The sequence below is a fragment of the Ovis canadensis genome, chromosome 18 (genome assembly GCF_042477335.2).
Source record: "Ovis canadensis isolate MfBH-ARS-UI-01 breed Bighorn chromosome 18, ARS-UI_OviCan_v2, whole genome shotgun sequence".
In the NCBI taxonomy this organism is placed as follows: domain Eukaryota; kingdom Metazoa; phylum Chordata; class Mammalia; order Artiodactyla; family Bovidae; genus Ovis; species Ovis canadensis.
This window is the reverse complement of record NC_091262.1, coordinates 46,666,708-46,681,535: the sequence shown is the minus strand read 5'-3', so window position 1 is coordinate 46,681,535 and position 14,828 is coordinate 46,666,708. Positions and strand designations below refer to the sequence as shown.

At 57.4% G+C, this 14,828-nt stretch overlaps 1 protein-coding gene across 1 annotated transcript in view; it reads right to left on the bottom strand.

The window, feature by feature from the left end:
- Positions 1-11,936, bottom strand: part of CSPG4 (chondroitin sulfate proteoglycan 4) — a 35,525-nt gene extending 23,589 nt beyond the window's left edge. The window contains exon 1 of the mRNA XM_069559621.1: positions 11,715-11,936. Within this exon, the coding sequence (XP_069415722.1) occupies positions 11,715-11,802 (88 nt within the window). The 5' untranslated portion in view covers positions 11,803-11,936. The remainder of the gene's footprint in view (positions 1-11,714) is intronic.
- Between the last annotated feature and the right edge of the window lie 2,892 nt (positions 11,937-14,828).

Genomic DNA, 14,828 nt, shown 5'->3' with positions numbered 1-14,828 from the left:
GTGGGGTTAGTTACTGTCTGTGAATCGGAAGTGGAGCATCTGCTTCTGGCCCCAGCGGGAGGAGGGTGTGAGAGCTGGCCCCCTGCCTGGGCAAGACACAATTTTTCCCTTCCCTTCCTGTCCTTGGGGGCTCCCTCTCTCAGGGTTGGGGGTGGAGGTGGGAGGGAGTGAGCGGGGCGGGGGAGCATCTGCTTGCCATGGGTGGTTTGGCAGCCGGCCTTTCCCAGTGTGGCTGGCTTGGGGCCGGCCGGACCAGGGAAGGACCTTCTTCAAGGCTGCCTGAAGGCGGCACGTTCCAGAAACAAGTGATAAGTGCTACTCATGCCCACTGGGGTCTTGGAGGTCAGAGAAGAGGGTAGAGAGGCAGGGGTGTGGGCTCTGTCCAGGGTGAGATGGGGCTCTCTGGCGGGCCAGCCCCTGTTGTGGCCAGAAGCCAGAGCCCAGACGCCTGTTGCTCATCTCCAAGTCTCCCCATCGTTCTGGGCTGAGAAACCGCTGAGGGCAGGGCTGCCAGAGAGATGTCTCAGGGCTTCCCCCAGCCTGGCAGGCAGATCTTGGAGACAGTGAGTGTGCAAGCTGGGATGGGGATACTGGAAGCAGTGGCTGTGGGTTTGGACGGAGGCCTGGCCCCATTTGGCTCAGATTGTGTTCAACAGGCTGAGTGCCTCAGAGAAGCCACCACCATCTGTGCCTCAGTTCCCCCACCTGAAATATATGATAGAGGGGTGGGGTGACCCCACAGACAAAAGTCCCACATCCAGGAGACTGGGGAAAGCAGAGGCTTGGATCAGGGATCACCCACCAACCTATACACACACCCTTGGCCTCTGGCCAGCCCAGGCCAGCAGAAAGTGGCTGCTGGAGAGGTGTGATCACCACAGCAGGCAGAGCACGGCCGCCTCCGGCCCGAGTGGCCACAGGCCTGGCTAGACTGGAGGCTCTGGAGGGCAGGACCCAGCGCCTATGTCCGCAGGTCAGCTCATCTGCCATCCTGGAGGCTCACACACATGCACCAGCAGGGAAACATCGGCACCCAAGGGGATGCGGGGACAACGATGGTGACGTGCCCGCAGCATGGCTTTCCCATCAGCACTGCTATCTGACAGCAGACAGGCCGAGAAGCAAGTCCCTGGCGCTGGTGTTGTGCCCACAGGAGTGAGTGGCCTCAGAGGGTGGACCAGGAAACCTCAGTGCCCTGGCTGGGGGCCTCTGTGCTAACCAGGATCCACCAAGATCCCCAGACTGACACCCCCTGCCCCACTGCTGGGCAGGCCTGACTCCTCTTGGAATAGTTCCTAGCCTAGCACTCTCACCTGCCAGCTCTGTAGACCCCTCCAGCCTGTCAGCACCCACTGAGCTGTGCCCCATCCCTGACCCCCTCTCTCCAGCCCCCTACTTCTCCCCGGGGTTCGGGCACTGACTCTTTGCTCTGGTACACCTATCTGTGTCCCCAGCACCAAGTCTCCAGGGCTCTGGGCCTGCCTGCCAATGCCCTCTGGACATTTACACCAGGAACACCCATGGGGAGCCCCCCAAACCCAAGTCCACTTGTTCAAGCCAGACTCAGCATCATCTATCCTCCAACTTGCTCACCACCCAGTGAAGGGCCCATAGGCACCCACTGCTGGGCAGAAATCCGAAAGTCACTCTGACCCTCTCCCTCCTCCTGACCTTGAATGAACTTCCCATCCATTCAGCCCCTTCACAGTCCTTCAAATGTGTCTCCCATCCTGCCTCCCTGTGCCATTCCGCAAGACAGATGGTCACCATCCCTCGCCTGGCTTAATGAATTTCTTGCCTCCCTTTGTTAATCGCAGCCACAGTTAGCCTAAACTGAGTCGCTCCATCATCCTCGCTCGCCTGGATGCCTTCTATGGCTCCCCAGTGCCTCCCACCGAGCCCCCAGTCCTCTGGTGTGGCATTGAAGATGCTGGGTGACCCTGTTCCCACCCTGCCAGGCTCTCCTGTTCACTCCTCCAAACACCCAAAGGTACCAGGCTCACCAGACCTCGGCTGTTTTCCCTCCACACCTGACAGGTCTGCTCTCCGGCCTTTGCTCAGGCTGGGCCTTCTGCCCAGCAAGCTCTCCTTTCCCTTTTGGCTGTGAAATGCCCTCGTGCTCCTTCAGGAAAGACAGGCTCCCCACCCTTCCCCAGCCCTTGGCTCCTTCTCCCGCATTTGGGGTGCAAAGAGACTCCACCACAGCTTGAGGAGTTGTGTGACTGTCACCTCTCTCTGTTAACACTGTGAGTCTCAGGGACAAGACTGGTGATGGGAGGTGGCGAGAAAGGGAGGGGAAGGCCTGGCCGGGCAGGAGGGGGCCGTGTTCCCTGGCTGACCCAGCCGGGAGGGGTTGCACCTGAGAGGCTTGCCCCAGCTCTGCCCCTCCAACTTGTCTTACCTCTGGGCTTGCTTCCAGTCCCCCTCTGCCCTCCGGGGCCCCAGTGCCTGCAGGTTGGGGCAGGGTGGGGAGGGGTGGGACACAATGGCTGGGGCAGCGAGCACTGCCCCAGCCGGGGAGTGCTTTTCTGGGCCTGTGGTGACAGTCTGGTGCTTGTTTTGAAAGAAAATAGACTCTGAGCCCCTATTTATAGTTGGAGGCCACAGCCACAGACAGGAGATGGATGGCGTTTGAGGCTGTGCACGCCCGTGCGCAGGCAGGGGCTGGGGGTGGAGCCATTCCCAGGCCCCCTGCCCCCCTTTCTCAGCCTCCAAGCAAACTGTCTGAGGAATCCTAACGTTCCCTGGGACAGGATGCAGCCTGCGCTCTGGGGCGGGAAGGAGGGGGCTTGGGTGATGAGGATGGAAATTTTCTCGCAGAATGGGTCCCTGGGGCCCAGAGTCCATGGTGGGAATGGCTGGAGGTGAGGGTGTGTGATGTCTAGGAGTCTAGGAGGTAGAGAAGGGCCTGCGGAGAGTGCGGGTGCCATCTGCCATTGCGAATGGGTGATGGAAGGAGAACAGGCCAGGGCCAGAGAGATGGGGCAGCTAGAGAGGGCCAGCAGCGGTGGGGAGAGAGATGGAGAGACAGCCTTGGGGAGAGATGGGGAGAGGCGGGGGTGCGGGGCCGAGCTGCGGCCCAGCTGACATGGTGAACAGGGGGGAGAGAGAGGGGAGCAGGGGAAGAGCTGAAGTGGGGGTTCTGTGCCACAGAAAGTCTTCACGGTGCTCTGCAAAGACTGGCCAGTGCATGTCGGATCCAGTGAGGAAGGGCAGGAATCAGGCATCTCTGTGGCCTGTTCCCCAGAAGGCCAGGCCTCTGCCTGCTCCCACCACGTCCAAGGCTGGAGTGTGCCTGGCAGTGCACGGCTGAGAGGCCCCGGGGTCTCTTTGGAGGCAAAGCAAAGCTGTGGGGGCAGAGCTGATGTTGAAGGGCTTTGTTGCCAAGGTCTCTGAAGGGCTGTCCTGAACAGGGGGGCGGGGTTGTTCCAGGACTGCTGGGGACAGGTCTGGGTTCTGACGTGCTGGGTGGGGAGTTCCCTGGGCCTGGAGGGGTTCCAAGCTGAGGCGGTGGCCCGGGCTCACACCTGCCGCTGGCTTCTATTCAGGCCCCTGCCTTGGTTGGGCCGTTGGGGGGTAGGGGTGTCTATAGTCCCGGTCATGTGTCATGGAGTTATAGCCACAACCGGTGACTCAGACAGTTAAAAAAGGAGCAGCTCTGAGCAATGAGTCAACTGGCTCTGGAGGGGCTGGGTGGGGTCTAGCTGGTACAGGATGGGGTGGTCTGGGTTTATTTTTGGTGGGGTGGGGCTAGGGCCAGGGGGCTGGAAGATGGGAACCGGGGGTGGAGAGGAGCCGTTGCTCTCATCCCAGGAGAACCCCAGGGCTCTGTGCCAACTTAGAAAAACGGTTTCTCCATGCCAGGGAGCTCTGGCAGCCCGGGCCGCCTCTCAGTCCTGTTCTAAGCCCAGCCCGCCTTGCTGTGTGGACCCAGACAAGCAGCTGGCTCTCTCTGGAAAGAAGCAGAGATCTTTCTCCTGCTCCGAAGAGGCTCGAGCTCAGAATTTTAGAGCTGACTTTGGAGAATGGACATTTGACCCAGAGACCCAGACGGACAGAGGTCTGCTCAAGGCCACACAGCAGGGCCAGGTATCCCAAGGGCTGACATTACACATTTGGCTCAAGTCCCTGCAACATCTCTCCTATCCCAGGGCTGTCAACAGTTGGAGGGGCAGGCCTCTGTTCGAGTACCTTCTCCTTGGAAGGGTTCAAGCTGGGCTCCAGATGAGCGTCTGGAAGCATAAGGGCCAGATCCTCAGAGGTGGGACCTCAGCTGGGGACAGGACGCTGGACTCTATTAACATACCACCAGGGAGCTGGCCAGTCTTTGCCCAAAAGTCTGTTCAGGGGATGAAGGCAGAGGATGCCCCCACACTGGGATCATGGCTTGCGGGGGCCAAGGCTCTTTACCCAGAGAGTCTGTCCAGTTGGCACTCCCCTAGGCTGCTCACCCCCGTCTGCAGCCATTTCCTGAGACCCTCCCTCATCTCTACATCCACAGACTCAGGCATCACCTATACCTCTGGTGGGTCCAAGCAGCCCAGGCAGGGCAGAGAGAATCCTCAGTTTTACATTCGAGATCCTCTTGACACAGATGCAGCCACTGCTGCTTGCTGAGTGGCAGTAATAGCCCCACAGGAGCTCCAGGGGACCCATCTCACATCACGGGGCCCTGGCCTCCAGCCCCTACCGTCACAGGAGCCCGAGAAGGGTGGGCAGAGAGCAGGGAGAAGACAGGCTTCCAGGCTCCCCGCCCTATAAAGGTCTTGCTGCCAGCTCCTTCTCTCCATCCCCATCCATCTACTCCTGGGACAGGAGTCATTTGGTCACTCATTCACCAGATTGGTTGTGCTGCATCTTGGCTCAACTGTCTCTATCCAAGGGGCCATTAGGCTTTGGGGTGGGGCTCGGAGGGGCTATTCTGCTTCTCCTCACACAGGACAGGTGTGTGGACCTCAGCCCAGTGAGTCAATCAAACGTAGCCTTCCCCTCACCCCCCTGTTCCTTTTGAAGGGTCCTGAGCTGGCTGGCAGGCAGAGGCTGGCTTGACAGCTCCATTTTCCACATCACTTTGCTCCAGACAGACTGTCTTTTAGGGCCACCTCATCCAGTCCCCTGCTTTGGAAACTTTCTCAAAGATGCCTAAGCAGGACACCTGCACTCCCACCTTGCTCCCATGATGGGCCTGCCCACCTCCAGAAGAAGATGGTAATAACGGAATATTAGCAACCTCAGGAGCAGGCACCTACTGAGTATTTACTCCAGACAAATCCTAAACACACAGGAGGTAGGAATTATTTATCCTATTTTAGAGAGGAGAAAACTGAGGCTCAGAAAGGCCTGGTCTCTTGCATCGAGTGGCTGGGTGGGAACTGAATTCTGAGCTGTCTTCTACCGTGTTCTTGACCAGGTGAGCCTGGCCTCCTGCCTCCCCCAGCCCAGCAGAGCTGAGGACTCAGAGGAGGGAGAGGCGGGGCCTGAGTCAGGATGCGGGGTGGGCTGGAGGGAAGAAGCTTACTCTGAGCTGCCCCAAGACGCCCAAAAAGGGTGATTCGTTCCTTCCCTCACGATGGTGAGAAGTGTGTGTGTGTGTGTGTGTGTGAGTGTGTCTGGGCCTGAGGCTGGCCTGGCTGACCTCCAGCTGTAGGAGAGCTGCGCCGGCCCCAGTCGCTGTACACAGGGAAGGGGCAGGGAGGGGCTGGAGTCGTGGGAATCAACATCCTGGGCCCACTGATATTTATAGCTGCACCCTCTTGAAATATGGGGAGGAGGGGCTGCTCTTAGGTGGGAACGGAAGTTGGTCTCCTTCTCTCCGCCCTCTCGATCTTCCCAGAGAGCAGGATGGCCCAGGCTAGGGGCCCTGGCTGGGTGGTGGAGCTGGGGACTGTATCCTGAGCTGGGGGCTTCTCCCAGGCTTCTAGCTTGGGGGCTGGACACTCTCCTTGTTAGGAGAGTGTCCTAACAAGCTCCTTAGCCAGGCTGTTGAAAGCACTCTGTGTGTGTGTGCACGTGTGTGCAAGCATGCACACACACACGTGCACACATACCTACTAGGTGTCACATTGATGGAGGTCACAGAACAAGGGCAGGGTCCAGGTAAGAGTAGGGGGAGAAAGGCCTGTAACCCCGCAGAGATGGAGGGTAGGGCCCCAGCAGGGCGGTGGACCAGGCTGCTGCCCGCAATAATCAGTGGCTAGAAACGGCAGCCCAAACAGGGGGTGGTGCTGGAGCTGAACCTTGAAGGATGGAGAGAAAAAGAGAGACCAGCTGTAGGCAACAGCATGGGCAGCGGTGGAAGGGTCCCAGGGATTACGGATTGTTATCTGATGGTCTAGTGCACCAGCCAGACGATGGGACACAGCGTAATCCTTGAACGTGGATCCCAGCTGATCTACTGGGGAGAGAGAGGGCCCAGCCACAGCTCTGGGTCCTGCAGGCAGGTGGCACCACAGCGGGTGCTATAGTCTTGATTTGGATTCTTTGTAAGCCAGGAAGTCCTCTCTTGTATCTGACCTGGCTCTCCCCTGCTCTCAGAATGTTTTAACACAAAGCAATTAATTAGTTTTTACAGAGAAGGCAAATGGCACCCCACTCCAGTACGCTTCCCTGGAAAATTCCATGGACGGAGGAGCCTGGTAGGCTGCAGGCAATGGGGTCTTGAAGAGTCAGACACGACTGAGCGACTTCGCTTTCACTTTTCCCTTTCATGCATTGGAGAAGGAAATGGCAACCCACTCCAGTGTTCTTGCCTGGAGAATCCCAGGGATGGGGGAGCCCGGTGGGCTGCCGTCTATGGGGTCGCACAGAGTTGGACACGACTGATGTGACTTAGCAGCAGCAGCAAGCCTTTTTTACAAAGCCACAGAACGCTTTATCAAAACTGTATCTTACACAAAACCTCCATCTATAAACACATGTTCATGGGACTGCTATGCATGAATCAGTGTGGCATAAGCATCCTGTATTCCCAGATATGGGAATGTAAAGTCCTGGAGCACCTCGGACACAGTCTGAAAATCCCTGGTTGGCTCAGTGATCTCTATGCCCCCTGTGGGCCCCGTCCTGGGCTCCGCGAGATTGGGGTGACCTCAGAGAAAAGCAGAGGGGAGGTCTGCCCTCTGGAAGCTGCTGGCCATATGGGGGAGGCCACACCCAAACCAGGATACAAGGACAAGGAGCCGAGAGGCCTACCACCCATCCTGCTAAGGACTTGCTGTCTGACTCTGAGAAAATAGCAGCCCCCTCTGGGTCCTGATTTCCCTACGAATACCCTGGGGGAGCTGGCCTGGGCTGGGGAGTCCCTGCAGTGAGGTCTGGGAAGGGAAGCCACCTCACTGACCACCAGGACACTTAAACCATGAGAGACACACACTGAAACAGTTTAGCCTGAGCAGTGGTGGGACGCCTGGCTGATACCCATCAGCACTGGCAGAGCTGGCTCTTTGGCAGGCTGGGAGCGGCAGGGGTGTGGGCAGGAGCTGAGTGGGAAGAAGGAATGGTCAACAGGAGAAAAGCTGTCCAGAACATGGGTGAGCCATGCCACCAAGCCACCATGACGGCAGCCCCAGGGCACTCCCCTGCATCTGAGGCAAATGTGGCTTCATTTGCCATCCTAGCTGTTCGGGGTGGGGTGGTAGGCATTCTTGAAGAGGATCTGCTTGGGCCGTGAGGAAGTGGGGAGGGTTTAGAAAGTTGAGGGGCAGTTGTTGGAGGGGTCTGCAGAGATGGACACAGAGATCTGGGGTTCTTAGGGGACTGTCTTTCTCCTAAAGACCTCTCTCTCCCCTGGTGGGGGGGCTGCCCACCTGGCCTGAGCTGTTGTTGGGGTGAGTGAGAACACCATAGCCCGTGTGCCCAAAGAGTGGCCGGAGGCTAGTTCCTGAGGTTCTCAGAGTCTGTTTCCATATCTGTAAAATGGGAATTTTTGTGACTTGCAGAGCTGCCATAAGGCTGCAGGACAACATGGCCAGTGTCCACTCCAGGGCTTTCTCTGGAGTTATGGACCCTGTTTGGAGTTATGGACCCTTCTGAGAAGCAGAAAGAGCCACGAGGCCCTACCCTGGGGAGAATCCAAGTTCAAAATTGTTCATATGAATTCAGTTCATTCAAAAATTACTCACATATATTCAGTAATAATGGTACTACAGTTCTTTTGAAACACACCCTAAACCTGCACCTGAAGAAGGAGTCTTTTATTATTATATTTTCTTGGTCTCATCTCAAAGCATGTGGGATCTTAGTTCCCCAACCAGGGATCAAACCTGTGCCTTTTTCATTGCAAGTGCAGACTCTTAACCACTGGACCACCAGGGAGATCCCTGGAGAAGGAGTCTTAACTCTTAAAGGCTCTATAGTACAGGGCACACGCTGGGTCAGGGCATGTTAGAAGCAAAAGGGCAGCTGGACGGGGCAGGAGCCGGGGAGGGGTAGTGAAAATGCTGAGGGACCTGGAAGGGAGGAGACTCAGGCCCCAGACCCAAAGGCCCCCTTGTTTACTTGCTCCTGGCACTGAATAGGAGCCCCAGTGCAGCTCAGCACCGCCTGCCCCCCATCTTGTCCTCACCTCTTTCCCTGAAGGCTCCGCCCAGCCCAGGTCTGGGAGCTGGTTTTGCACACTGTTGTGCAGGCCCACAGCTGCGTAGCCAGTGTGTGTCAGGGCTGTTTCCAGTTCCCCCGCCCCCACCCGCCCCCTCCTGGGCAGCACGCCCAGTTCCCTATACACTTCCTCTGAGCGCTCTGCACACCCTACTCCCCTCCCGCCCTTCGTTGGCGGCCTGGCCCACCTGGCGCAGCCCCCTCCTTGGGCCCCCCAGGCAGGCAGCACTGAAAGGCTCTTCTTGTCTTGGCTGGGCAGGCAGGAGGGTGAATGTTGGGAAGGGGGGCTCAGTTATACTTGGTTTTGGAATAGCACTTTCAGAGTCCGGGTGGGCTGGGCTGAGGGCACTGGCCCCTGCCCCGCTCTAGAGCGCTGGAGTCCCAGTGTACACACACACAGACATACACAGACACACACACACGACTCAGAGGCTGTCTCTGTCTCCAGTCAGAGATGGTCCCCCAGACCATCCTTAGAGGCAACAGACTACCCTGGCTCAGTTCCGTGCTTCTGATGCTCCCCTGCCCCCACCCTAGCCCTGCTCTCTAAGACACCCCCATCAGTTCAGGGCCCCCACCCAGATGACACAAGAACCCTCTCCACCTGGCACTCCCTCCTGAGTCCCACTTGTGCCCCTCCTCTTCTGCCTTTCAAAGTCAGCTATGCAAGAGGTGCAGAGCCGCTAGCCGGTATGCTCTGTAGCCACTCGGACCTCTCAGTTTTGCTTGTGCTATACCCGCCTCCTGGAACCACATCAGCTCCAACTCAATCTCCCCAATGCTTGTGGCTCTGCGGGGACTCCCACAGGGCTTAGAAGGGAATGGACACCACACTTACCATGCACACCGGCACAGGGGCCCAAGCCTAGCTGACTATGCAGGTGGGGAGCTCCCACAAAGTGTGACTGGGGGGTTCCTCCTGGGCAGCTGGGCTTCTCTGCAGGTTAGACCACTTTGCTTCCTCCCTGGGCCCTCAGTTTCCCCATGTGTACAATTGGAAGGTTGGCCCAGGTGGTCTCCAAAGGTGCTTGACTCTCAGGCCCCATGACCTGGATGCTCTGGAATGTTGACGAGTGTGGGGAAAGCATCCCAGTGTGCCTCACTCTGGTACCTGAGACTCAGAGGCTTTTGGGGTAGGCTTCTGGTGTCCAAGATGGGTGGGAGTGATACATTCCGCGGGTAGGGGCTGCCCCTATTGCAGAGACCAGGACAGGGAGCTAAGCCAGGCCTGGGGACAGAGGTGGGCTGCTAGAGGGGAGCTCAGACTGGGAGGAGGCCAGGGTACTAGCTCACCCACCCCCTCACCACTTCCAAATCCTTCCTAAAGGAAGGGGTTGCTGGATGTTTTTAGCCCCACTGGCTGCTCTCCTCTCTAAAACCTGCACTGGCTCCCTACTGCCAGCAGGGCTTAGGCTGTGCGCTGCATTTTGCCATTTCAGGTTTCTGTGCCCCACCCCAGTGGCTCTTACTGGCTTGTGCTCAAAATATACATGCCTTCCATCCAGGCTACTGGCCTCCTTATCTCCGCTCACACCCATCTCAGAGCCTGAGCTCACTGACCCCCTTCGCATCCTCCAAGGTTTAGCTCAAGGATCACCCTCTGTCCCGCCTTAGTTTGCCTCTGAATTTCTTTTCACCACACCCCTCGTGTGGATCTTTGCAGACACGGTAGGAGTTGCTCTTTGAGTTTTAATTTGCTTTTCTGCCTTCTGAATGAGACCAAGTCCATTCTGTATTTCTGTACACTCCCGACTGCCCAGCATGATGTCTGCACGTTGTTGATGCTGGGAAGGTATTTGGGAAAGGCTCTTAGTTGAAGCCCAAGGGGGTGGGTCCTGGAGTTGCTCCTTTGGCTACAGGCTGGGGGCTGGGTGTGTACCCATCTCTCTAGCAGCTCAGATGCCCCTTTCCCATCTCTCTAGAGGCTCAGCCTATCACCCACCCCCTGAGACCTTGAAGGATGGGGTCCTTGGGGATGGGAACAGGGAGCCTGGGGATCAGCTCTGACTCACTCCAGTGGGGGGCTCTCCCCTGACTCATTTCCCTTTTGGGTACCGTGTGATTACTATCCATTTGAACTGGCTTCCCCATCTGATGGGGAGAGGGGTGTGCCTAGGTCCTTGGAAGGGAGACTCAGGCCCTTCTTGGGCTCAAAGTTGTTCTTGGGAATGGTCCCGAAAGATGTAGGCTGAAGCACTGATTCATACATACATGGGTATTAATGACTGATGGGCCCTGAGGCCACAGTTCTTAAGGCATAACTAGACCATGCCTTCACTAAGGGAAGAATGCCATAATGGTGGGATTTCTGGCATTGGAATAGAGACTGGATAAGTCCTAGCACCTCTCAGATGGCATTCCATTTCTGCTGGAGTCAAGCACCAATGGCTGGGACAGAGAAGTGTGCAGGGGGTCCCCCAGGGCTGTCTGAGGGGCGCCAGCCCTGCCTCTAGGAGGCTGAAGAGTGGGTGGTCTTGTCTGTCACCAGCTAGGCTTTCTCAGTGAGGAGAGAGAAGACAGGGAGGGGAGGAGAGGGTGGTGGTGAAGACAGAGAATGCACCTGGCAAAGGGGAGCAGGAGCAGAGTGGGGCGCAGCTGGAGGAGACCCAAGGATGCTGGAGGAGGTGGCAGCTGGGGTGCATTCGGGGCCCCACACAGGGTGGGGAGGGTGGCTTCCTTCCTGCCGCCCACCTTGCAGCACTCCCCGTTCCTGGCCTGGGTGTTGGAGGTGGGGGACGCCCTGTCACCAGGTGTCCTTTGGGCACTGACTCGGTCACAGAGAGCCTGCTGGACACAGGGAGCCCAGGAGGCACCGGGGCGTCCCCTCTGGGTCTAGAGGACAGGCCTGCACAGAGCCACGCCCTAGGCAAACGACCTAGGGGCCAACCTCAGATAACCAGAGTCCACTTGGCCCCCAGATGGAGAGGTGTCGCTTGGGATCCTGCCTCCCCTGGGTGGGGGGTGGTGCTGCCAGAGACCCCAGCCGGGGATGGTAGAAGTGTGGCCCCCTCATTTCCCCGTCTGGGGGCCACTCCTGGGTCCTCCTGTCCCTTTTTTCTGCCTAAGAAACGCTTCACCACTCTGCCATTCTGGGTCGGGGTCTCCGGCCCCTCACTCACCTGTGGATGCTGGTCCCACCAACACAGCGAAGGTCAGAGCCAGGGCCAGGTCGAGGGCTGGAAGCGGGACCCGGGGACCCCAGCGCATCGCGGCGGCGGGCTGGGCAGCGGGAACTTGCGAGGAGCGGAGTCCGGAGCCTGGAGCTTGGACGCCAGAGTCTTCGAGTTGAGAGAACTGGCGCGGGCTGGGGCTCCCGGGCGTCCAGCCGCCTACTTAACGCCGGGGCGGGGCAGGCGCCGACCCGCGCTCCAGTTTCAGGCCGGGGCTCTCCCGGCGGCCCCCCCACCCCCAGCCGTCTTAAAGGGCCCGTGCAGGTTCTCCTCGCCGTCGAGGGTGAGAGGATCCTTATAGCTCGGTCAGACCCAGGCTCCAACTTAAAGATTCAGAACGAAATCCCAGAGGAGCCCGGATTCCCTGGGGCTCCGACTCAAGGGCTCCCGGGAGAACTCCTCTGGGAGGAGATGTGAGCTGGGCTGGTCCCCTCGCTTCTCTGCCCTCTGCTCTTGCAAGGACTGTGGGTGGGGGGCGTCCTCACCCCAGGCCCGGAAGGAAGGACAGACAGACGCTGTCCACCGCACGGACTGCTCTGGGGCTGCTTTGCCTCTGAGGGGTCTTCAGAATGCCATTTGGCCATAGAAGCACCAGCCTGAGGTTCTGTACAGCTCTGTGCCCACTGGCATTGCCTCTTTGACCTTTTCTGCCTCAGTGACTGAGTCTGTAAAGGAGAGATGTTTTAGATTCTCCCACAAGGCAGGAGGGATTCTCAACTCCGTGGGATCATTTGCCTCAAATGGACCCTGCCAAGTGGCTGTCAACCACTCCTGCCCTCATTTCATGGAGGAGGAGACTGGCTCAGAGCTGGAAGTGGTTCTTGAGAGGCCCCCAGATGGATAGTAGATACCTGGTCTTATGGGACCAGAACCCAAGGGCTCCTGAATCTGGTGTTTCAACTTCCTCTGGGGCTGCCTCCTGGAAATCTGGCCCTGGATTTAGCACCTACCTAACAGTTTCAGGCTGGGGCCCTGCTCCTCTTGGCTCCCTCCCAGGCAACAATCTCAGCCTTGTCCCAAACAGGAGAAAGGGCAATGTTACTGTAGAGCTTCTGGCATCAAGAGGCTCTGCTTGCCCTCCGTCTAATCCCAGCATTGGCATTGCCTGGCCTCGGTTTCTTTGTCCAGCAAATGGGTGGAAGAGAACCCCTGGAGTGTCTCCCCTCTCTTCCTCCATCAGAATCTGTTACCCTTGCCTGCTTTGGCCCACCCCAACCCCATTCCACCACTCACTCTGCCCTCAACCCCTCCCCTTGCCCAGTGACAGTCCTACCATGTGTGTGCGGCCCTTCAAAGTTTGCAACAAAATTGTGCCCCATTCTGCAAATGAAGAAACTGAGGCTGAGGGAGGTTAAGGGACTTGAACAAGTCTACACAGCTTCCCTGGTGGCTGAGACCCAGTTTTCATTCCTGGGTTGGGAGGATTCCCTATAGAAGGGCATGGCAACCCACTCCAGTATTCTTGCCTGAAGAATCCCATGGCTAGAGCAGCCTGGTGGGGTACAGTCCATGGGGTCACAAAGAGTTGAACACAGCTGAGCGATAAACACTTTAACTGAAACACAGCTGCTAGGAGGTAGAGCCAGGTTTTTGGCCCCAAGCCCACAGCACAGCGGTAACTGGGGCTCTGGGTTCAAATCCAAGCTCTCCTGCTTAGCTGTCCAACTTGAGCAAATCACTTCACTTCTCTGTGGTTTCCTTCTTTGTAAAATTGGCTTTGTGAGGATTAAAGGCTTTAACGTACCTCAAGTGCCTAGCCTGGGGTATACAGCAGGTGCTCAGCAAATGCTTGTCTTTTTTTCCCTCCTTGCCCTGTAGGCCTGCTGCACATCCTCCCTGGGTCTCACAGTTTGCATGTAACTTCCAGAGGCAACTGTACACAGTAGGTACCCAATAAATGCACGCTAGGATTGACTTAGAAGCCAGTTGCTGCTCTTCTGGGGGAATTTTGGCAAACCTAACAGCTCCCCTCCAGTTCACCCTTGGAGGCCTGAGGTGGCCAGGCTGTTCTCAGCTGGTCTTGGTGGCAGTAAAGCCATCAGTTCCATACTTGTCCCTTGTTTTTCCTTCTCTCCAAGTCAGCAAGGCACCTGGTCCTTGTTAGGGACTAATTACTGGCCGAGTGTGGGCCCCAAGATGCCGGGGCTGCTGAGAAGACAACGTTTGGAGGAAAAGAGCTTTCTTCTTAGGAATGAAAAAAAAGAAAGGAGGAGAAGACTTTTGCTTCTTTATGATTCAAAATTATGGGTGGAGATTTCCAGCCACCCCATCTGCCCATACTTCCCCCTCCCCATCTTCTCCCATTTCCTCCCCAATCCCCACCCACTCAGATTTACCGACAACTACCAGGAATTATTAGTCTGTCTGTGGAGCCTCCCACCCACAGCTTAGATTCAAGTCGGGATTAGCTTGCAGCCTCCCCCTGCCTGGTTGCTAGCTGGGGAGAGAAACACAGGCCTGGAAAAATAATGGCAACTGGCAGGGCAGTAATAACCCACTGTCACTTCCCTGCTCGGGCGTCTCAGTTTACAAAACATTCACCTGGTCTCTTGACAACCCTGCAAAGTGTGTGTGTTGGGGGACAGTGTTCCCTTTTCACTGATGAGACAACTGAGGCTCTAGCGGTAAAGGGATGCTGGGGCACTGGAGCATACCTGCCGGGCCTTTGTTTAGCCTGTAGCCTGGGACTTGAGCCCCGGATTGGTGCTGAGCAGCATCATACCAGGGAGACTGGCGGAAAGTTGAGGCCTTTTGTCTTGAAACTGATCCCTGACCGCCTCTTATCATCTCAGAACAAAGGCCATTGTTGAGCAGTGCCTGCTCCTCAATTGTCCCCCCTCCCCGCCAGCCTCCTCAGTGTGCCCCCCACTAAGGCCCCTACATCCTCATCTTGAGTAGAGCCCACTAGGACCTCCCTAGCATCCTCAAACTTCTTCCTCTGCCTTCTGACTTTCTCTGGCTTGGGCTCGCTAGGTGTCCCTGGTGGCCATCCCTGACCGTCCCTGCCTCTCTGGCCATATCTCACCATCCTCCAGGAAGTCCTCCCAGCCTTCCTTCCCACCC